The sequence below is a fragment of the Microtus pennsylvanicus genome, chromosome 3 (genome assembly GCF_037038515.1).
Source record: "Microtus pennsylvanicus isolate mMicPen1 chromosome 3, mMicPen1.hap1, whole genome shotgun sequence".
NCBI classification, from domain to species: Eukaryota; Metazoa; Chordata; class Mammalia; order Rodentia; family Cricetidae; genus Microtus; species Microtus pennsylvanicus.
Genome location: NC_134581.1, coordinates 130,404,893 through 130,429,082, shown reverse-complemented (window position 1 = coordinate 130,429,082; position 24,190 = coordinate 130,404,893). Strand labels below are relative to the sequence as shown.

The window sequence follows — 24,190 nt, the reverse complement described above, 5'->3', positions numbered from 1 at the left end:
ACGTAGGCTAGAATCTTCCCGGTAAGACCAGTGCACATAGATTATTAGAGATGGGTTGATGGGGATATCAGAATTAGCCAGTAAGGGCTAGAGCTAAAGGGCCAAGTAGTGTTTAAATGAATACAGTTTGTGTGTTGTTATTTCGGGGCATAAGCTAGCCAGGAGGCCGGGGTGCTGGGGACGTAGCCCCGCCGCTCCTATTACTACAAACTTGTGTCTTCAGGGACTGTCCGCCTCTGAAGCATGGCTGTGAAGGAAAAATCAAGAGGAACGTGGAGACGGCTTGGCACCATCTCCTCCCTAAGTTCAGGTGCAGGCGAGGGCTGCGTTCATGAATCTCATGGTAAGCTAAGTTTGTAGGGGCTGGACCAAACGAAGTGGAGAAAGTGAAGTGAGGTCACTGTTTGTTTATTCTGGCTTAAAATTAGGTGTGCGAATGTGGAGGCTGATGGGAGCTGGTGGCTTGGGTGGAATGAGAGTCAGGTTGCTGGGGATGGGGAAGTCAAGGAGACTTTGAAGCCAGGGTTTGCACAAGGTATTTATGCATCTACATCAGTGCTCTGCTCGTGGGATCACCATAAAAAGGAATTCATGGTGTCTTAATGGATGTGGGTGATGGGAGAGAGACAGGCTTTTATGGTTTACTGTTCCAAGGGCAACATCTGGGGGTCCAGCCCCCAGATGATTAGGCTTACAGCTGTCTATAACGCTAAGACACCCAATGCCCTCTTTTGGACTCTGTGGGCACTTCAGTGCACATGGTGCACAGACATACACGCGTGCAAAATACCCATACACATAAAATAAATAAAGGAAAAACGAAAAGACGGCTTAGCAGGTAAAGGCACTTGCTACCAAGCCTGAGGTCCTATGTTCAACGTTTGGGACCCACATAATGGAAGGAGTCAGTTGAGTCCCTCAAGTTGTCTTCTGACACCTTCACACACACACTTGTGGCACTGTGGTATGCATGCAATACACACACACACACACACACACACACACTTGGCTGACAATGGATATATAATGGGCAGAAGTGGTAATTGGTGGCTATGGGAACATTCTAGTTTGTTGATTTTTCGTTTGTTACAGGAAAACAAAATGATTTCTTACTGAGAGTGACTTACCTGGTTCCTTACATTTACAAATACCTGGAAGTGCAACCTCCAAACCATCGGTGGCTTCACTTACGCCTCTACCCCTGGGACTTTTTGACATTGTAATTTACAGATGAGCATATTCTGGAAACTCAAGTTCCTTTCATTCCTGCTAATTTGCATCTCCTGGCCTCTGCCCAGTTGTCTTAAAAGCAGATCAATGTATTTCCCAGGTTGTACACAGGGCAATAATACTTCCAGTCCAGAGGGAAATGATGATACATTTATTTATTTTCTCCATCCATCCACCCACCCATCCATCCACCTCTCCACCCACCCATCCATACATCCACCCATCCATCCAGTCCAATCTACCACACATTAGTGTACTCATCCATCCATCCATTCATTCATCAGTTGACAGTCTGCTTTCCTGTACTGAATCCTCCAGTAGCACCTGGCAGCTCCTCTTTACCTCTCTGCAGAATTGGAGCTATCACTTTACTCTGCGTCATTTGAGCCGTGAGAACCAGGCTGGATGCCTTTCTCTTACCCGTGCAGTCTGAGTTGGGGAATATTTCCCTGGACTCTTTCCATTTGGTGCCAGTTCCTCCTGCCCTAGTTGAGGACATTATCTCAGTTTGGTCCACACCATGGCAGTCCACACGATTCCAGTCTTGCATGCCCAGCAATATGGCATGGAGCTGTGACAGGAGTCTGGGTGGGGACCACCACCCTGTCTGTCCTGCTAGCAATCCCTCCTCTCCACCACAACACATGCTCCCGATTTCCCAGAGGGAAGAAAATGTTAAATCATGCACTGTAATAGAATGTAAATTTTGGTTCCAGATCAAATCACTGAAGTCAGCCATGAAAGCTGCTTTTGCTTCTTCTTTGTATGTTCCCACAATTAGACACTTGTCTGTGATTATGATGACCCGTGCGCCATTTGAGGGGGTGAAGAAGGCACGTGTCACATTTGGTAGTTTTATCTACCCTTCGCTTAGCTTCTGCCTTCAAGGTCCCCTTGCTTCCTCTTTCTGTTTCATCGTTAGCCCTGTCTGCAGGACCACTGCGCTGCCCAAACGGAGTGATGCCGCACCACACTGTATGAGAGTGGAGCTTCTATGACTGCAATAGACTAGTACCATGGCCCTCCCTTGTCCAACACTAAAGCCAATACTGTGGTTATATAGACCTTGTCTTGCTGGTTCATTTTCATTGTCTTCAACTTTGCTGGTCTCTTGTCTTAAAAATCATTTTTACAACTGCTTGCCGCACCCCATTCATAGACACACACACACACACACACATGCACACACTCACTCACTTTGCTTCTGGCTAAAAGCTGTTCATCTTTAAAGACAGCCTAGCTATCAACTCCTCCTGGCAGACTTCCTGTTTCCCCTTTCCTCTTCATCTCTGTCAACACTTACAACGTTGTGTTTTAATATCAATTATTCGTACACCTTTTGTTCCCTAAACCCAGAGCTTTTTAGGGGTCTTATGTATCATGGTGGTCTCAGCTCACATCATGGTACTTAAAATAGTGCTGATATCAACCCTTCTTTGCAGTCCATATTTTCTACTTCAAAGCTGATGTGGACGAGATTTTCCCTGGAAACTCTCCTCTACCTAGAAGGATGTGATTTTATCCTATGACCTTTTATTAACTATAGAATTTAGCCCCAAACACATATGCCCACAGTTCCTTTTCCTGACTAAGAACAGCAAAATCAGAACATGAGCCATCAGACAAAGCTGTGTTACTTCAAGCATAAACAGATTGACTTTTGAAATTTTCTCCAGCATTAAAGAGAAAGAAGACAGTTTTGTAGACTTTCCTACCTGTCGTGTGTGTGTGTGTGTGTGTGTGTGTGTGTGTGTGTGTGTGTGTATGTGACATTCTGGATCTTTTAGGTACAAACAGTCCTATCTAGGCATAAGGCAGCTGCTGTGCCAAGAGAAATGTTGCCATGACAACCATCAACTGTAAAGAATTTGATCTGATTAAAGATATATCTAACGGTGGTGGCACATGCCTTTAATCCCAGCACTCGGGAGGTAGAGGCAGGCGGATCTCTGTGAGTTCGAGGCCAGCCTGGACTACAAGAGCTAGTTCCAGGACAGGAACCAAAAGCTATGGAGAAACCCTGTCTCGAAAAACCAAAAAAAAAAAAAAAAAGATATATCTAAGAAGGAACAACTTCCTACAGTCTTGATCAAGAGGAGCTCTTTTAAAGATGTATTTAATAAGCATTTATTAAGCACCTACAGTGTGCTTACACATATGGACATATAAAAGAATAAAGTTATAAATATAAATCTTTGTCCCCATTTGGCTCATGTTCCAGAGGGTGATTGATTATATTCTACTCATTTTTTTTCCCCTAGGAAAAAAAGTAACACTTTGCCTTGGAGATAAACCTATAGGAAAAGGTAAGATTTTCAGCTTTTTATGTGATTTGCCTCAAAAAAAAACTGTTTCAGAAGAAAAATATCACAAGGCCCATCTCAACTAGGATTGCTTTTAACATTGTCATTAAATATTGTATTAGGAGATAGAAATAGTTAGGAATGATTTACATAAACCCCCTCCATTAGTTGGGTTTCTATTGTGATAAACACAATGACCAAAAGCAACTTGGGAGGAAGGGGCTCATTTGGCTTCTAAGTTACAGTCCATCACTGGGGAAGCCAAGGCAGGAACTCAGGGCAAGAACCTGGCGGCAGGACCTGAAGCAGAAGCCATGAGGAACACTGCTTACTGGCTTGCTCCACATGGCTTGCTCAGCCTGTTTTTTAAAAAGCACTCAGGACCACATGCCCAGGAGTGGTGCCACATCAACCATTAATCAAGAAAACGCCCCATAGACCTACTTCCAGGCCTGTTTGAGGAAAGCATCTTCTCAGCTGAGATTCTCTATTTTTAGATGACCTTAACTTGTGTCAAGTGGACAAAAAGACTAACTAGTGCATACCCATTAAACATAACATAAATCAACAAAATAGCTTCCAAGCCTCATTCTGCATAGTGGAGCTGATAGGGGGCTGTTGAACAAGATGACTAGCCTTCCAGTGAGTGTATAGCGCCGTGATCCTGGCTCACGGTTTGGCCAATGTGTAGAATCCCTGGGTGACATGGAGTTGGTGTCTCTTTGGTGGTTAAGAGGCAGCCATTGTCCTTGGCAAGGTTCCCTGAATGAGTCCATGGTGTCACCGGACTATCTCTGAGAGTTCATTGTTTGTCCCCCATTGTAGGTCAGACTTGGCAGTGGTGGAATAAATGTTCTGGCTCCATCAGTACACAGATAATCATGGGCTGTTCTGAACACATACGTCATGTTGTGGGTGGGTGAGAGGATGCTATAAACAAAAAACAAATAGGTCCTTTCAGTCCTCTGAGCAGAAGAAAACAATAAACAGGCTCTAACAGGGAGGATGATCCTGGGTCAGGCATAGACTTTTGTGTCCCTGATCCCCGAGGGTCTCTCTTATTGTCAATAGACTGTCGTTACATCCAAGAATCACCCAAGAGTCAAGACTCGATGCTCTAAGTGCCTTACCTCAGTCCGCTCCTAAACCCACATAGATCAACAGGACCACCATGCAAAACGGAGATTCTTTTTGTTTAATGAAATTTTGTTCAATGAATTCTTTTTGTTTAATGTCTAATGAAAGAAAAGAAGCAATGTACATTTTGACATCATCCTTCCTGTTTCAGTATATGGGTTACCTTCCTGTAGGGTCAGGAAGAATACCAGCGAGTGTTTGAGTCGATATGCTTCAGCGAGAATTTATTAGTGCTTGCAGGCAGATAGAAAAGCTCGTAGTGACCATATGAATAGGACGGAGACCTGCAGATCAACAAAATTCCACACCCCACTTGCACGGTTCTAGACAGACAAACATCTCTTCTATGAGAAATGTTCCTTTCCTGCAGGTAGCTGGCAGGGACATTGCTGGCATAGATGTCTAAAAAGGTCAAGCAGAGGACATGATCAAACACAAACATTGCAGAAAGCCCCATGGGTGATACTCCTTGTAGAAAGGGCACAACTAGACTCCAGGAAAGCGGCGTAGGCGAGGAGGCTGGGTGTGTTGTCATCGTCTAGTGATCCATCTGGTGGCTTTGTTTTGGCTTGTGTGTGTCCTGGCGTGGGACCCTGCACTTCTTAGCACAGGGAAGCCTGTTTCCATCTCCTTCTTGTTTAGCTATACCGCGGACAAAGGATGAGAGTGTCACACACACACATACACACACACTGAGCACATTTCTAAACGAGTAAATGCTGGCCTCAACAAAATATCAACACGAGGAACAATGAGAGCGGGAAAGCCCCCAAACCTGCTTCTTCCTAAGGCACAGGTATGGAGCGCTGCCTCCTTGCTGTGCTCAGGGACTATGGAGACCCGACACTGTGCTCCTCGGCCCAGCCACCCCAAGCTGAGGTCGCCGTGTTGTTTTGTGCCACTTGGAACTACTAGTTTGAAGTGACACTTTTCCCGTTCCCCTCCAGTCCCCTTTAATTACATGCTTCTATTCCTAGAAACCTAGAAATCATGAACCAAACCAGCCAAATGCTACAACTAGTCATTTGTATAGTTTGCTCATTCTGAACACCGAGACCCTGCTAAGAGCAATGGACTTGGCCCTTCAACTTCCTTATCCTCCCAAGCCATAATGCTATCCCAAATTCCAGGCAACTCTTAGAAGTTCATATGGTTCTCAATGTACGATTTCTCATTCATAAACTTATGGAATAAATTTCAGAAAACTCCCTCCACATTCTCTCTCAGATGGCTTCTCTCCTAAACCACCAGGCTGAAGGTATTAGACCAGGTGATGGATTTTACTCTTGCTAACACTGGATGTGGCCAGGTATTTAAATACTCCAGACTTCTGTCTTTTCATCTAAAGAAGGCAATAAGAACAAACAACACAGAGGCAAACAGGTTGCACCCTCCAGGCAGGTGGAAGAGTCTGGAATCCTGAGACAGTGGGCAGCCTTTGGGTGTCAGCGAACTGTCTGATATAAGCAAAATGTTCCCCTCTGACCCTGAGCCAAAAAAAGCTCTCACAGTTTTTTTTTTTACTTTCTTTTTTTTTTTATTGAGAAAAGGAAAAAAAAAGTATCCGCCTCCTCCCAGCCTCCCATTTCCCTCCCCCTCCTCCCACCCTTCTCCCCCTCCCCCAAACTCCTCTCACCCTCCCTCTCCAGTCCATAGAGCAGTCAGGGTTCCCTGCCCTGTGGAAAGTCCAAGGTCCGCCCCCCTCCGTCCATGTCTAGGAAGGTGAACATCCAAACTGGCTAGGCTCCCACAAAGCCAGAACATGAAGTAGGGTCAAAACCCCATGCCATTGTCCTTGGCTTCTCATCAGCCCTCATTGTTCGCCATGTTCAGAGAGTCCGGTTTTATCCCATGCTTTTTCAGTCACAGTCCAGTTGGCCTTGGTGAGCTCCCAATAGATCAGCCCCATTGTCTCAGTGGGTGGGTGCACCCCTTGTGGTCCTGACTTCCTTGCTCATCTTCTCCCTCCTTCTGCTCCTCATTGGGACCTTGGGAGCTCAGTCCAGTGCTCCAGAGTGGGTCTCTGTCTCTATCTCCATCCATCACCAGATGAAGGTTCTATGGTGATATGCAAGATATTCGTCAGTATTGCTATAGGATAGGGTCATTTCAGGTTCCCTATCCTCAGCTGCCCAAGGGACTAACTGGGGACATCACCATGGGCTCCTGGGAGCCACTCTAGGGTCAAGTCTCTTGCCCAACCCTAAGGTGGCTCCCTTAACTAAGAATTGTGCTTCCGTGCTCCCCTGTCCAACCTTCCTTTATCCCAATCCTCCTGTTTCCCCAAGTTCCCCCCTCCTCCCCTTCTCACTTTTCTCTCCCCATCTCCCCTTACCCCCATCCCACCCCACCCCCAAGATCCCAATTTTCTCCCCGGCAATTTTGTCTACTTCCCATAGCCAAGAGGGTAACTATATGTTTTTCCTTGGGTTCACCTTCTTATTTAGCTTCTTTAGGTTCACCAATTGTAGTCTCTGTGACCCTTATTTATGGCTAGAAACCAATTATGAGTGAGTACATCCCATGTTCATCTTTTTGGGTCTGGGATACCTCACTCAGGATAGTGTTTTCTATTTCCATCCATTTGCATGCAAAATTCAAGAAGTCATTGCTTTTTACCGCAGCGTAGTACTCTAATGTGTATATATTCCATACTTTCTTCATCCATTCTTCCATTGAAGGGCATCTAGGTTGTTTCCAGGTTCTGGCTATTACAAATAATACTGCTATGAACATAGTTGAACAAATGCTTTTGTCATATGATAGGGTATCTCTTGGGTATATTCCCAAGAGTGGTATTGCTGGGTCCAGGGGTAGGTTGATCCCGAATATCCTGAGAAACCGAAACACTGACTTCCACAGTGGTTGCACAAGATTGCATTCCCACCAGCAATGGATGAGGGTACCCCTTCCTCCACAGCCTCTCCAGCAAAGGCTACCCTTGGTGTTTTTGACTTTAGCCATTCTGACAGGTGTAAGATGATATCTCAAAGTTGTTTTGATTTGCATTTCCCTGATTGCTAAGGAGGTTGAGCATGACCTTAAGTGTCTTTTGGCCATTTGAACTTCTTCTGTTGAGAATTCTCTGTTCAGTTCAGCGCCCCATTTTTTAATTGGGTTAATTAGCATTTTAAAGTCTAGTTTCTTGAGTTCTCTATATATTTTGGAGATCAGACCTTTGTCTGTTGCAGGGTTGGTGAAGATCTTCTCCCAGTCAGTGGGTTGCCTTTTTGTCTTAGTGACAGTGTCCTTTGCTTTACAGAAGCTTCTCAGTTTTAGTAGGTCCCATTTATTCAATGTTGCCCTTAATGTCTGTACTGCTGGGGGCTCTCACAGTTTTTATGAGTCACTGAAGAACGTTGTGCTCCAGCCAATGGCTCCATACCTATGAGTATAAGGGCAGTGCAAACTGGACTCTGGATTATTAAAAAGGAAAAAAAAAGGATGGGAAGCTGTGCTTGGGTGGGCAGCTGGAGGGATCTGAGAGGAGCTAGGAGGGAGTGGGGATTTCAAAGCATTGATAAAATGTTACATTAAAAAAGTCCTTTGTGATCAAAACCTAGGCAAGATCAAGGCCGTGAAACTGGACATAGATGGGGAGGGACTCATGAAGTCTAGCCTCTAGAAGAGACGTTTTCACTGTTGAGAGTCGCTGGGGAAGGAAGCTCAGTTCCCTTTAGGGAAGTGGCTCTTGTTAGGTTGTCCGTGCTGCAGTGGCTGGTCCTATACCTGGACACTTAAGGATAGCCCTAATTAGCGACCAAGGAAAGGGGATATGGTGTTGGGAAGAGAATATGATGGGGCGGGTGGTGGTGAGGAGATCTGGAAGGAACTGGAGAGTAAGTGAGGAGTCGGTATGATTAAAATGCATCATAGACACGTGACATTCTCAAAGAAGAATAATTGTAGAAAGAACCCTGTGATCGTCCCAAACTGTGTTATCTTGGGGACTTGGGATGGTGGTGTCTGCATTTCCCAGTATTCGTCTAAGTTTAGGGCTGTTAAGTTACAGACTTTGAACTGGAGTTTCCCAAGTTTTAATGTAAACTTGGTGTGTAAACAGTCCCTAGTAAGCTCAGTTTATGAACTGCTAGTCAACCAGCTAACTGTTAGCTTCTAAGTAATTATTAAAGAATGGTCATTCTGCTGCTTTGTAGCTTTGCTCTATTTACAGGTATGATAATATCTTTAACATTTTGCTTTTGTTGTGCATGTAGACATGGTGTATGTGGGCTTGCATGTCACGGATGCGTGTGAAGGTCTGAGGATAACTTTGTGGAGTTTCTTCTCTCTTACTACCTTTATGTGGGATCTGTGAATCTCAGATTGTCAGGTTGTGTGTGGAATACCTTAACCTCTGAACCATTTTCCCTGCCTATATATATATTAAACATTTATTTATTATGGATACAACATTCTGTTTGCATATATGCCTGCAGGCCAGAAGAGGACATCAGACCTCATTACAGATGATTGTGAGCCACCATGTGGTTGCTGGGAATCGAACTTGGGTCCTGTGGAAGAGCATGCAATGCTCTTAACCGCTGAGCCATCTCTCCAGCCCTTGCCAATATGTTTTTAATTGAGTAAGTAAATACATAGTCCATGCTAACATTCTTGTTTCCTCGAGAATAAATAAATGAGTATGCATCCAAACTCATGTGTCTGTACACCTAAAAGAACCAATTTTGCTATCTGTGAGTTACATTCAGTAAAACTGACTTTAAGAAAAAGGAGGAGGAGAAATGAGTGATTAAAATGTCAAAAAAAACCCTCTTTATAAACCATACAAGAAGACTGAGATGTTTCCATTCGATATGACATTGGGCATTTTACAGGGAGCAGTGGCCATAGACCTGGGGAGGCAGAAGCCAGAATGCTAATAATTAATAACCAATAATTAATGGTTGCCTCCCAGTATCTATTTTCCCCCTTTCCTGGGAGTACAAACTCTCTAATTTTGGCCGTGTTCTTGGCCATGCCGAATGAGGTCTGCTTTGCCCAGTCTCTCTGAAAACTTAATTGTGAAACCATGTGACTGAACTGTGGACAAAGAGGTTTGAGTGGAAGACTCGTGAGAGCCTTCCTGGGAGGCAGCTGGCACACATCCTTGGCCTTTCTTTTCTCCTTTCCCCTCTGCGAGGGTTGAAACGGAGACATGAAGGCTGGAGCTGCTGAGGCGGAGCGGGACTATGGGATGATTTCGGGAAGGAAGTCCACATAGAATGGCGAAAAGTGAAGGATCCCGGGTCTTTTAGCTTTTAGGAAACACTTGGGAGGTTAGCCCAGAACTGCTTATCTCTGAATTTTTAAGAGTGGAAGACAACCGTGAGAGGAGATGTCTCAGCTGATAAAGTACTTCAACGCAAGCATGAGAGCTAGCGTCTGGGTCCCCAGCAGCCATGTAAAGAAAGCTGATGGAACCGCACTGATTTCCAACTCCAGTGTTGGGAAAGCAGAGGAGCTGATTTTTGGAGCTGTCTGGCCAGCCAGCCTCACCAATCAGTGAGCTTCAGGGTCAGGGAGATCCTGCCTCAAAAAAATTAAGTGGAGAGTAACTGAGGGAAATACGCAGAATCAACTTCTGGCCTCCACAAGCATGTAGGCGTGTGCACGCGAACACACACATACACACACACCCATTTGGAGTAGAAAATCAACAGTTTTTCAGTTTAAACCTCACCTGTGCTCAAACTTGCACCAAACCTATGACTGGGAGGAGACCGGAAGTGGTGGGCTGGTCCAGCTGGTGAATATAGAGAGCAATGGAGGGGAAGTGTCAAGGCAGGATGGCACTGGAAAGCCAATCTGGTGATAAAAGGCTTTGATAATTTTCAGACCGCAGACAGCAGAGTTTCTGTGGGGGACAGAGAATCTACGTGTAAAGAAGCTCCACGAACAGTCCCTGTTCCTGAGCCTTTCCGACTCACTCACTAGAAGGAAAGCAGGAGCCTTCATTGCAGTTACAACTCAACCCTGGTTTTCTTGTCCTTATGATGGGTGGGGCTCTTTGCAACCCACAGACCTCTCTTGATGCTGGCTCCTGCTGACTGCCTGTCTGTGTCCTCTGACCTTTCCAGTCTGGCAGAGGCTTTCCTTGGCACCTGGCCAGGCAGGTCACTCAACTTTTTTTTTTTTGTTTTTTGTTTTTTTTTTTTTTGTTTTTGAGGCTTATCTCATGCTGTAGCCCAGGCTAACTTTGAGAACTTGCGGATCTTCCTTCCCTGCCTACCCAGTCTGGGTTGGGATTACAGGGGTGCCTACCACTACACACAGCTAACCCTTTTAAAAGACGCAAATTGCCAAGAAAATCACTCAGAAGAAAAAAAAATCAATGATTTTTGAATTATTCACAGGGTTCTGCAAATCTCACAGATTAACCTGAGATTATGAGACAGAGAGCATGCTCTGATTAAAAAATTATTATGCACCTGTGTACATGTTTTGTGTATGCATCTGTGGGCTGATGGGCGCGGTGGAAAACCAGAGGACGACTTTATGGAATTACTACTTTTCTTGGACCTTGATCGAACTCAGGTGGCCAGGCTTGCATGGCAAGCACCTTTACTCACTGAGCCATCCCTCTGACCTTATATATATATTTGTTTGTTTGTTTAATAGTAACATCTTCAGCCATGTTTTTTCTTTCTGGGCACTGTCTTTCTCCTTCAGCCTGGAGCATGGCAGAGACTGATGACTATGCCTGGGCAGCACCCCGCAGTCCCTCTTATAGATGGATCAGGGAATACATGGAGACGCTGAAGCTTGTCCCACCTGTTCATTGCAGTGGGCGAGGAACCTGCTCGTATAGAACTCTTTGAGTGGGCACAAAGCAGGGAATTCATGACTCCGGGGAGCTTATTACCACAGGGTGGGGCTGAGGTGACTTGGAAAATCATATTCAATGTAACTCTTCAAGAAAAACAGGCCAGGGATATCTGGAGAATATCTTCCCAGCAGGCAGGAAGTCGGAGAATATGGAGTGACACCGAGCAGGGCGTGGGATCGCCCAAGTGGAAACACCGCATGAACTTGCGGCAGCGCAGCTGGAGTTTTCCTGGTACCTCCCGCAGACACGGGCTGCACTGGCATAATGGCGTTTCGCAGTCCCAGACAAGCCCCGCTGAAGGCAACGCTTGCTGTTTTGCAGAGACCAGAAGCCTCCTGCAACTTCTAGGCGGCGACAACTGCTACCTTGCAAAGGACTCCATCGTTTCCCTACGCCCCCTAGGACGTGCCACCCTGCGCCACCGCCCCTCGCCCCCTCCCACGCTTCTCCCGGAGCTCTGCGCGGCGGCTCCGCCGTGGGTCCCACGGGAGTCGGGAGCGCACCTGCAGCATCAGGCGCCCAGGGGACCAGGGCGCGGGGTAGCCGCCTCGCCCGGCGCACGGCTGGTGGCGCGCTCCCTTCCGGATCCCCTTAAGTGAAGAGGCTCGGTCTAGCACCCGGTGAATAACGTTATCCAATTGCTTCCCGTTTTACTCGCAGGCTGGGAGCCGCGAGAGCCAGAGTATTCCCTTCGCCAGTGCTCCAAGGGAGGAGGGAGGCGGGCGGGGACCGGGGAACGGCTGGGCTGCTCCACCTTGCAAGTGGCCAGAGCACCCCGGGCAGAGGCCAGCAGCGACTGGAGTCCCGCAGCAGTGCACCGGGCCGCCCGGATCCCCGAGATGGAGTGAGTATCCCCGCGCATAGCTCGGTGCCTCCCTGGGCATGTTGCTATGGTGACCGATCCCCGCTCATCTCTGTCCAGTCTGGGTGTTTAATTTCAGTCCAGTGTGTTCCTCTTGCTGTTTCTATAGCAGCCGCTGCGGAGGCTCGACAGCCCCCGAGCTGTGGGGATTTGTGCCACTGCTTTGGGGGCACATGGGGTGTCATGTTGCTAAGAAGCCAGACCTGTTTTAAGCTTCTCTGGGTCCTTGCTTCCGACCTTGCGCTTCGTGGGGAGTTGGCTGCAATAGCCATTACTTCCGATACCTAGCCATGTCAGCATTATTAGACTGCAGTTAAGAGGCGTGTGTGTGTGTGTGTGTGTGTGTGTGTGTGTGTGTGTGTGTGTGTGCACGCATATAGGGGGGTGTCACTGCGGATCCGAAGCAAATGTGATTCCATAAGAATGTGATGGAGGGCTGTTGAGTTGTGAGAGATATAAGCCAGACTGGCTACTAAAAGCCACCGGAGGACCCCAAATAATTGATTTGCTCCTGGGGTAATCGGAGAAATGAGACAGAAATGTCCTAGCAGCAATGACCGTCTTGGGTATCACCCGCATTTCATGGGAGGTGGGGTGGGGAAAAGATGGCAAGGAGACAAGAGAGGCGGTAACCAGAAAAAGACACAATGAGGTCTCCGGGTGTGGACCCAGACTAGGGCTGCGTGTTTCTTTCTACCTTCCCAGTCGCTCTCCCAGGCTGATATTGCAGCAAGGTCCCCGTGACAGGCGTCAGCCTGCCGCTCCAAGAAAGCCAGCAATTACATCTTTGCTCACTTGGTCATCTTCCCCCTCTTGCTCTCTTCCCACGGGTACTCGCTGACTTTGAGGTCGTACGAAATCATATTTCAGGTTGGAGATAATGTCATGCTTCCAGATACTAGGATCTCCATGCCAAACCCGAAGACTCTGGATTCAGCTTTTATCCTTCTGCATAACCAATTGTGCAGATGCAATTTAATCCTCACAGAGTGGAAAGGAGAAGCGGAGATGATGTGGCACATTAAGAGTGAGGGGTTGTAGGAAATTATTCTTGGGTTGGCAACTGGCATTGTTGAGTTCCCATGCCAGTGTTTTAATGGCTGTGAGCCTCAGTTTCCCCAATCACAATCAGAAAAAGACATCCCTTATTATTTAGTTACTGAGAAGATGAGATAATATTTGCTTCTCTTCTAAATTTATAAATTTTATAAATTTATAAATTGTAAAATCAAATAGAGGAATTGGACATTAATGGCTGGTCTCCAGAGTCAGGTTGTCTGGGACTGAAGCCTTTGACACGTTGCTGAACAATGTCAATCTCTCTGGGTTTCATTGTCCCCTTCTAAAAAATGGAACAATAGTAGTTCTTTTCTTTGAGTATAAATTAAGCAATTGATATACATCTATAAATACATATGTGTTAATACACATGCATTTTAGAACAGACCCAGAGCAAAGTATGCTTGCTAAGTATCACACAGTGTCTGTCATTTAGTATTATTGTTGTAGTCTCCAGCCTTTTCTGTTGACAGCTTATGGAGTATTAGATTGGTAGAAAGCCAGTTTTGGGACAGTTTTCATAATTTAAAATATTCATTTACTTATTTCATGTGTGCACATGCCTCAACATGGGCGTGGAGGTCAGAGGATCGCTTGTGAGAGCTGGTTCTCTCCTCTCACGGAGTGGATCCTGGGTCAGTAGGTTTGGTATTAGCTATGTTAGCTCTCCAGCCCACAGATAATGTACACAGAAATACAATGTCCTAAGGGCAACTGAACCTGCTGCAGCCCCCATGACGACATTGTGGGAGTGTGGACTTGGGCGAGCTCCTGGTACTCAGTACCGTTATGGGGCCTCTGAGTGTTCATCCCTGTTGGTCATATTCTTCACTATGGAGACTGCCCTTGACCAGGGATTGAACGCTCACCTAGTTGTCTCATAGTGCAGGGTTGAGGACAGCCTGCTTTTGTTTTGAGGATGAGGCACAGTAATTTTCATCCCCACACTAATGTCTCTCTCCTAGACTTAGCAGCTGGTCTTCATAACTGTGGCACAGAGCCTCAGGACTTCACACTGTTTCCTCCTGTTCTTCGCCGTGGTTGGTACCAGGTGTGCCTACCTCAGAACCCCCATCCCCCATCTCTCTCTCCTTTTGGGTATGCTACGTGTTCTTCTACTCTGCTTAGCTTGACTTTGGGCTTTTCACCCCATGTGACATTTGAAAGTGCTCTGTGAACCTGCTTAATTTTCAACTGTCTGCCGCACTTCTTTCCTTCCTTAGGGTCATTAGTATTCCACTCTTTTCTTTCCTTCACAATACTACATTTTCTGTCCACCCATGGGCCTAACAACATTTCTCAAATGTTAAGCCTTGCGCTTCTGCCAATCCAATCTCACCCCTTCATCTCATCCCAGGTAGCCAGGCTGCTTTGAATATGAGTGAGATATAGTTTTAGTTCCCTTCACTTATTGTGTCCAACTTGCATTTGTGAAAAAACAATTAAAAGAAGGAATGAATTTGAATTAGCTTTCCCATTTAATCAATGGGTATTTGTTGAGATTAGCAGTGGTTGATGAAACAGTCATGATTCTCATAGCATCGAGTTCAAAATCTAATAAGAGCAGATGCTAGCCCACTAAGCACAGGAGCCATGCGATACTAACCCAGTAAACCCAGGAGTCATGTGATGCTAACCCAGTAAAACCAGAGCCATGCGATGCTAACCCAGTAAACCCAGGAGCCATGCGATGCTAACTTAGTAAGCACAGGAACCATGAGATGCTAACCCAGTAAACCCAGGAACCATGTGATGCCAACTTAGTAAGCACAGGAACCATGAGATGCTAACCCAGTAAACCCAGGAGCCATGCGATGCTAACTTAGTAAGCACAGGAACCATGAGATGCTAACCCAGTAAACCCAGGAACCATGAGATGCAAGACGCAATACAGACTGTGAGAAGAAAGGACACAGAGGAAATGACAGGAAGAGTAAGGGCGTTGGATCAACCCGTTAGAGAAGCCTCCTTGAGAAGCTGATACTTAATGTGAGATCTGAGGGATGAGTTAGGGTTGCCGAGTAGCACATGAAGGGAAGAAATAGCTGGAGCTGTGACAGCAGCATGTGCCAAGGCCCGGAGGCAGGAGAGCTCGCCACGCTGGGAGAACTGAAGGAAAGGTGGTGTGCCTGGAGCTTTAAAGACGGAGCAGAAGGTGGTCCAGGGATGAGGCTGGAGAATGTGTGTGTGAGTGTGTATGAGAGTGTGAGCATGCGTGTTAGTGTGTGTGAGCATGTGAGAGTGTGTGTGGATGTGAGTGTATATGGATGTATGAGAGTGTGGGCATGTGTGTCTGTCAGTGTGTATGTGAGTCTGTGTGAGCATGTGAATGTGTGAATGCATGTGTGTGAGTGTGTGTGTGAGTGTGTGGTTGTGAGTGTGAGTGTATATGGATGTATGAGAGTGTGGGCATGTGTGTCTGTCAGTGTGTATGTGAGTCTGTGTGAGCATGTGAATGTGTGAATGCATGTGTGTGAGTGTGTGTGTGAGTGTGTGGTTGTGAGTGTGAGTGTATATGAGTGCATGAGAGTGTGAGCATGTGTGTCAGTGTGTATATGAGTCTGTGTGAGCATGTGAATGTGTGAATGCATGTGTGTGAGTGTGTGGTTGTGAGTGTGAGTGTATATGGATGTATGAGAGTGTGGGCATGTGTGTCTGTCAGTGTGTATATGAGTCTGTGTGAGCATGTGAGTGTGTGAATGCATGTGTGAGTGTGTGTGTGAGTGTGTGGATGTAAGTGTGAGTGTATGTGAGTGTATGAAGTGTGAGCATATGTTTGTGTGTGAGTCTGTGTGAGCATGTGAGTGTGTAAATGCATGTGTGAGAACGTGTGAGTGTGTGTGAATGTATATATGTGTGTGTTTCTCTTCTATTGTGATTAAAAATATGCTGACCAAAATGACTTACATGAGAAAGGGCTGATTTGGGCATGTAGCTTCAGTAGGGATAAGTCTATCATGGCAGAGAAGGCGTGAGGCCAGTCTGTCACTTTGATTCTCCAACTAAAAGAACAGCAGCGTGGGCCAGGCTGTAAATCTTCAAAGCCTGCGTCATTGATAAATCCTTCCAACAAGGTTCTGCCTCCCAAAGGTTCCATAACCTTCCCAAATAGTGCCACCACCTGGTGACCAAGTGTCCAAACACATGAGCTGGTAAGGGGTTTAAACCACATCAGGGAAGGTCACAAAGAAGTTAATACTTCATGAGGACCTCAAGGACTTCAGATTTCATCACGAGTGTTTCAGAGGGTCGCTGAAGACAATGATAAAACTTCAAGGCTAAAGATTATATAAAACCCCCCAACTGTTTTTCCCCCTCTTTTCTTCTGAAGGTACTTAAAACAGGTGACTTAGAAACTGTCCTAGCCAAGTCTTTGGGAGCTGTAAGCGTCCGCCACAGGGAAGGGGACAATCAATTTAAAAATACAGCTGCCTGTGGGCCAGAATCTGATAATCTTGGACGAACCAAGGTTGTCAAACAAAATCAAAGTATACGCAATTAAAAGGAAGCACATTTATTCACGAGCATTGTTGGCTTTGATCAAATGAGAGCTTCTTAAGTTGGGTAAGGGAAGACTTGGTAGTAACTAAGATCCGAGGGTGGCTAACCACTCAGTTTAGAATGTTCCTTGCTGGAGTGCTCTCTTCAGGATATGTGGATCTGAGAAGCTCCATTATGGGAGATCAGAGGCAGGGATGGTGTGGCCTGTGCAGAGCCGGGGCTTGGCTACAGTGCATGTCAGCACGGCAGCCTTGGCTGTGGTTCTCAGTGTGAGTGTGAGCTGAATGTGGCTGGGAGAACACACGCCCACCTCCTAATCTGATGACACTCGTGAAGCTTTGCCTCACACTTCTCCGGAGCAGCCTACAAAACAGCGTGGGTTCAGCAAGGCGTGAAGAAACATAACGTGGGAATTCTTCAAGCTCTTGCCATCCCTGCAAACTCCGGGGCTCAAAGCCCAACTGATGTTCCCACCCACCGGGGCAGAGGCCTGCTTTCCGCGTGGCCTTTGCTGCAAGTTGAGACCACTCAGAGGAGATCATTAAAGGGCTGAACTTGGTGGGGGCTGTGGACTGAGGCTCATTCTTACTCTTGCCAAGGCTGACCAAGAACCCACTGGCCTTGGAGCCACGATTCTCCTGCTCTCACCTCTTGAGCTCTGTAATCACAAATGGGCACCACCACATTTGCCAGGGTTTGCAAATGAACAAATCCAGGCCCAGTAAGGTTTAAGTGTGGTGAGGACGTGGAACCCCGAGTTCAGGACTAGCATCCATGCCTTCATTCATTCATTTATGCAGGCATTGGTTTATTTCACAAACTTTTGCTTAATATTTTCTCCGAGCCAGTGCTGTGAGAGGTAAATTGGGGTAAACGATGACTCAGCATCCTTGGCCCTATCTTCCAGGAGTTCATAGGTTAGGCTGCATGTGACTGCGGATGCCATGTACTTCCAGAAGATTTGCTTTGCTAATCCTGGCTCATGTGGAATGTCCCGGACTCAGGCCACTATGAGCATTAATATGCTTCCTAATGTGTGGGAGCTCAGTGGTCTAGTGTGTGTGCTTAGTATGCACAGAAACCCAGGTTTGATCCCCACCACCAAAAGAAAAATGTGTAAATACTTTTAGAGTTAATTTTATGATAATGCATGATTTTAAGTAATCAGAATGTCTCAGAATTTGTGGACTGCAATCTCCATTTTCTATTCTTTCCTCCAAATCTCATCCCCCAGAGGCTGTTACCATGAACTGTTTGGAGATATCCGCCCAGGTAATTTAGATGCCCACAGCAGAGTCAGAAACAAGTGCTTTATGGGGATTAATACTTCTGTCCACCCACAACATCCTTATATGTGGCTTGGTAGCTTGCATTCTGTTCTTGTTGTTCTATAGCTTGCATTTTGTCCACGCTATTCTGTGCATGCCTTGATGCAGCAAAATGTCCATACCCACTTCATCTGCATTTATTAACAAGTTTGTTTTTACTGTGGAAATGTGGCTAGCCAGTTTTCCTTCATTGGACATGTATGTGCTTTGCTCTCATTTCTTCCCATTATATGCAGCGCTACAGTGAACATCTTGGATGCTTTGGCAATGAATCCGAAAGTGCTTTCTGGAAGTGTGGAGTGAGTGAATGAACGTGCTTACTGTAAGTTTCATCAAAGTCTCCGAAAAGACCAGACCACAACACAGCCTTACATTGCTGCAGTGACATCAGCCAACCCTTTGTATGCTGGCCTGGACATTCGTGGCGTCCGCTCTCCAAGAGCACTGTTGCCCGGGGCAGTGATCTTTCCTGAATTGCTTCTGTGAGTTTAATATTTAGTTGAAGGATTCATTTTCAAGCAAGACTCGAAGGCAGTGAGTCTTTCTAATGTATTCCTTCAATGCATAAATACCCTGAATATGTATAAAGTCTTAGGATTGCAGAGCTGGGGATGGAACTTAGTTGGTGGAGTCCATGCCTAGCATGCAAGAAACTGTTAAATCGCAAACTTGGCATGGTGCCATGTACCTGTAACCACAGCACTGGAGAGGTTGAAGCAGGAAAGAAGTAAGGCCTTCTTTAGCTACCCATAGAGTTTGAGGCTAACCTGGGCTACTTGAGACCCTGTCTAGAACAATTAGAGTCATGTCTTTCCCTCTCAAAATGTGTTAACCTCTGATATTCTGACATAGATCTATGTCAGAGCCTTAGATCTTCGCTGTGGCCAAGACTGAGGCTGGCTAGTCTGATTGTTTCTTCTTTGTGGATGGCTTGTCTCCTATCCTTCCAGACCCTTGCAAGCTTTTTCTACTGGCAGAATTACTTTCAAGCCTTGGGAACTTTGAGACTTCTCTGCGGTGTTTTTCACCGCAAGCTATTGTGTTAGTTTTCCCTAGAAAACAGTGATTTCTTTGATCTGAAGAATCCGGTTTCCACTTATGAATTCATTATTATTTTTGCTTATTTTGCATTATTATGCAAATATATTATTATATTTTTGCATTATTATGGTTTTCGGAGTCAGAGTCTCATTATATAACCCAGGCTTGCCCTGAGCTGTGGTTTTGCCCAAACTGGTTTCAAATTTATGACCCTTTCCCCTTAGCCTCCTGAGGTCTAATCTTGTAGTTGTACAGCATTATCCTTGATGCTTTCTGTTTGTTGACTAGTTTCTTCATGCATTTCAGTGTGCAAAGATCTGCATTCTCTGTTTCCTGTCATAGGGGACAACCCACTGTTCCATCATCCATCACTAGTTCTTTACTGTAGGGGACAGTCCTGATTCCACCGTCCTGATTCATCCCTATGGCTTTGTTACACTGAAAAGTCTATGGATAACGGACACTTTTGCTTTGCAAGGCACCATTTGTTTATTGTTATTCTGGTGTAGTTTTCATATTTGTAGTGGTTTTCATCTTCCTTCCTTCCTTCCTTCCTTCCTTCCTTCCTTCCTTCCTTCCTTCCTTCCTTCCTTCCTTCTTATTGAAACAGGGTTTCTCTGTAGCTTTGGAGCCTATCCTGGAACTCGCTATGTAGATCAGGTTGGCCTCAGACTCACAGAGATCCTCTTGCCTCTGCCTCCCGAGTGCTAGGATTAAAGGCGTGCACCGCCACTGCCCGACCTCGTGTGGTTTTATTGTTTTCTTCAGTTCTTTTCCTGACTCTGCTAGCTAACTTGGCACTTCTTTTTTATTCTTGTTTAAGGATTTATTTATCTATTATGTATTTACTTACGTGTGTGTGGATGTGCGCACGTGTGATATATGAGCGTAGGTGCTGAGGCAGGAAGAGAGCATCGGCTATCCCCCTCTCTCACGCTCTCTGCACCTGGGCTTGCATTTCTCTAAGCTAGATCAAAAGCCGGCAAGTCCCAGCAATCCTGCTATCTCCACCCTCCACAGAGCGAACGTTAAAGGCATTTGTGGGGACCCCTGGCTTGTTGCACAAATGCTGGGGTCCCAGTTCCAGTCCCCATGTGGAGTAAAGCTCTTAATTGCTGAACTCTCTCTCGTCCCCTGCACTTTTTCTTTTTGAAGACCCATCATTTAGAAAAAGGTGTTTTGCATGCTTGGAGAATAATTTATTTGGTTTATGTATTTCTTATTCTATGTTCTGAAATGCCCTCATCTGCTCCTTGCTTGCAGATCTTTTCCTTTGAAGGTGAATAAGTGTGCACAGAGCGTTTACACATGCAGAGTGCTTTGTGCTTACTACTTACAAACGGAGCAGTTGTCCCTGTCAGAAGCAGAGACAGCCAGTTTGGGAGAGCAGGAACTAGAGCTGACATTTTGTCTCATGAATATTTCTTATTATTCTGCCATGTCTTTTTGTAAAAAAAAAAAAGCGAAATAAAACCTCATAATGAGTGAGCAGGTGATTTGGCTCACAAACCGTGCCTGGCTTTCTGGGTGTTTGTGTGCACGAAAGGTAGGTGTTTAGTCACTATTTATTACCACTTAGTTGCTTTCAGTAGGCACCTGTATTGGCTGTTTTTCTCTTTGCTCTGATAAAATGCCTGATGGAAGCAGCTTAAGGATGATAGTGCTTATTCCAGTGCAGGGCTTGAAGGCCCTCACTACTCTTGCAGAAGCAGCATGGCTTCAGGGTTGTGAGGCAGCCGGTCCGTTCCATTCACCGTCAGGAAGCAGAGAGGGGGTGAGTGCCGGTGCTCTCCCCACTTTTCCACTTTCATTCAGTTTGGGAACTGTCCCTTAGGGTTTCTGTTCCTGTGAAGCGATGCCATGACCACGGCAACTCATATAAAGGAAACATTGAATTGGGGCTAGCTTCCAGGTTCAGAGGTTCAGTCCATTATCGTCATGGTGGGAAACGGGGCAGCATGCAGGCAGACATGGTTCTGGAGAGATAGCTGGGAGCTCTACATTTGGAGCCACAGGCATCAGAAACAGACAGTGAGACATTAGGCCTAGCCTGAGCATCCAAAACCTCAAAGGCTACCCCCAGTGACACACTTTCTCCAACAAGGCCACACCCCCAATAATACCACTCCCTATGAGTCTGTGGGAGGCCATTTTCATTCAGATCACCACAGGACCCCACCCCATGGGATAGTATTTAGTGTGGATCTCCCATCTTCAGCTAAACTTTTCTGGACACACCCTCATAGATGTACAAGGAGGTGTGCTTCTGTAGGGACTTTAAGTCCTATTAAGCCGGCAATGGAGAGCAACTATCATAGCGTCTATGGAATCAGGTAGGCAAAGTCATTAACCGGGGCCATTGTGGTTCTTTTGTTTTCTGCATCCCTTGCCTCCAGATGTTACATCTGTGTTAAGGCTTAGGTTTATCATTCCTTCAACCCATCACCATTAAATACCTACTGTGTGCCAGGCACTGTGCTGGTACCCATGATACAAACATAAAGACAATGCCATCCCTGCCTTCCCATTCCGAGGAGAAAGAAACACAAACGATTAAGTGATCACGATAAGATATACCACATGTTCTGCGAAGAGAGAGAACGAGTGGTGAGAGGCTGTCAGAAGGTCGCGGGGTACAGGAGCCAAAGTGAGTCCGGGCAGCCGAGGGATGCTGAGAGGCTGAGATGCTTAGTGCCAAGCTCTTGCTTAACCCCTGAGACTAATTTACCATAAAACCTCTGTGCTTAATATCTCTGGGCGTTGTCCTACAACAGACTAATCCTAGTTCTGAAGAAATATTTCAGACATCATTAAACAGAATTTGAAGAATGAGCTTAACTTTCAACTATCTTTCTTATACTGAGGCTTCCTCAGTAATCCTTCTCACTATGGGAGGTGGAGAATGCCTGCCCTCTTGAGGAGCCAGAAACTCAGTTTTTCAGATGCTGGTGCAAACTGGAATCATTAAAAACAAAGAGGAAAATAAAGGTGGGATTTCCTGGGCACACAAAAGACCTGGTAGGTGTGCAATTTGCTTTTTGAGATCACATCGAAAGCTTCTGACCTTTTTTTGTGTGTGTATGTGTGTGCCTGTGTGTGTAACACACACACGGAGGCAAGTGCTCAGCTTCCTGTGTCATCCTTGGAAGGCTGCCCACTTCCTTCAGTACAGGGTCTCTCATTGGCCTAGAGCATGCCCATTAGACTGGACTGGCCAGCAAGCGCCACGGACCTTCCTATCTATTCCCCAGTGTTAACACAGACACAGCCCACCATGCCTGGATCCTTTCCTTGGACTCTGGGGATCAAACTTAAGTGTTCGTGCTCGCAAAACAAGGACTTTACTGACTGAGCCACCCCACCCGGCCCCTAAGCCTCTGAAGGGTTGAAAGTCATCAAAACTGTCAGAGCTCTGTGATCTCTTCATATCAGAGAGTCACTCTGAGCTTGGTCTGGAAACAATTTTAAAGTCTTCCTATTGCAATGCAGAGCTCGCTTCTTTGCAGAAGGGGTGCAGGGTGTTTAAAGTTATTGGCCATGGCAGTCCCCGTGGTTCCCGGGAGGCTCTGTCTGGCTCTTGACTCAGAAGGCTGAACTTTTCCTTTTTCTTTTTGTTTATCTTTCTTTTCAGATGCTGGCCGGAGCCTAAAAATGCTTTCTCTGGTACTTTGGAGTTTTTCAATTTTCCCTGAAGCTCCTCTCCCTGCCCTGTGACCGACCTCTATGTCTAACTCAAATGACCGTGGTGTTTCTTTCTTTCTCGTTAGGTCCCAGCTAAGGATTTGTAATAAATTTCTCTCTAAAACAAAGCAACAAAAATTAATGGCAAGAAGAATAAGATCTCCATCCCCAAGACAGCACCTTTATCAGTATAATGAGCGCAGAGCCCCAAGCAACCATGTTAAAAGGAGATTGTGTTTATGTGGGTCTGGGATCCGGCTCTAGATCTTATAATCCCAACATACACTTTACAAGCTGGTGCCAGTCCCCGGGCATAGTGCTGATCCCAGTGGAGAGACAGTGCAGGGCTGTTCACGTGAGCACTCTGTTGCCCAGCTGCATTTGTCATTTGTAATCCCTTACTTCTCTGCTTTACGCACTAGCCAAGGCCTTTCTGGGCTGTGAAATGGTATGATAGAACCCTACCTCTTTTTTTTTTTAAATCTATTTATTTATTTATTTATTATACAATATTCTGTGTGTATGTCTGCAGGCCAGAAGAGGGCACCAGACCCCATTACAGATGGTTGTGAGCCACCATGTGGTTGCTGGGAATTGAACTCAGGTCCTCTGGAAGAGCAGCCAGTGCTCTTAACCACTGAGCCATCTCTCCAGCCCCCCTACCTCTTTTTTTGGAGAAGGGAGGATACTCATATTTTCTAAACTGTTGCATCTGGGGGGTGAGAAGAAAGCGTTTATGGCCTGTGAGCAATTAGGCAGTAACTTAGCATGGTGTGTGTGTGTGTGTGTGTGTGTGTGTAATCAATTGAGGGTCTTGGGAGGAGTCAGGGAGACTAAGGAGGAAGGAATGGACAGAGGGGGAAAGGAAGAGATGTTGGCCCATTAGAGGAGTTAGTGTAACCAATTAGATTTTCGGGGTCCAGGTCCTCAGAGCAGCTAGGGAGGAACGGGGACTGACAGTTCTTTGATGAGCAGGCCTCGTCACTGATTTTAGGTGCAGAGCTCAACCTGCTTCCCAGCAGTTTTCTGTGGGTCTCGCACTACCTGGCAACCAGGAGGTGGCAGCGGAGGTCACAGCAAAGGGTCAGAAGACTGAGTTCTGTGCTGTCTCGTTTTCTGTCATCTTGACACAGCTGAAGTCATCTGAGAGAAGGGAACTTTCAATTGAGAATATTCCTTCACAAGATTGGGCTGTAGGCAGGCCTGTAGTAATTTCTTA

The 24,190-nt window shown here is 46.1% G+C and overlaps 1 protein-coding gene across 3 annotated transcripts in view; it reads left to right on the top strand.

The window, feature by feature from the left end:
* The first annotated feature begins 11,940 nt into the window (after window positions 1-11,940).
* Window positions 11,941-24,190, top strand: part of Palm2akap2 (PALM2 and AKAP2 fusion) — a 409,045-nt gene continuing 396,795 nt past the window's right edge. For 2 of the 3 annotated variants that reach the window (XM_075967151.1, XM_075967150.1), the window contains exon 1: window positions 11,941-12,343. In XM_075967151.1, the coding sequence (XP_075823266.1) occupies window positions 12,339-12,343 (5 nt within the window). In that variant the 5' untranslated portion in view covers window positions 11,941-12,338. The remainder of the gene's footprint in view (window positions 12,344-24,190) is intronic. The other variant, XM_075967149.1, reaches the window with a different exon arrangement.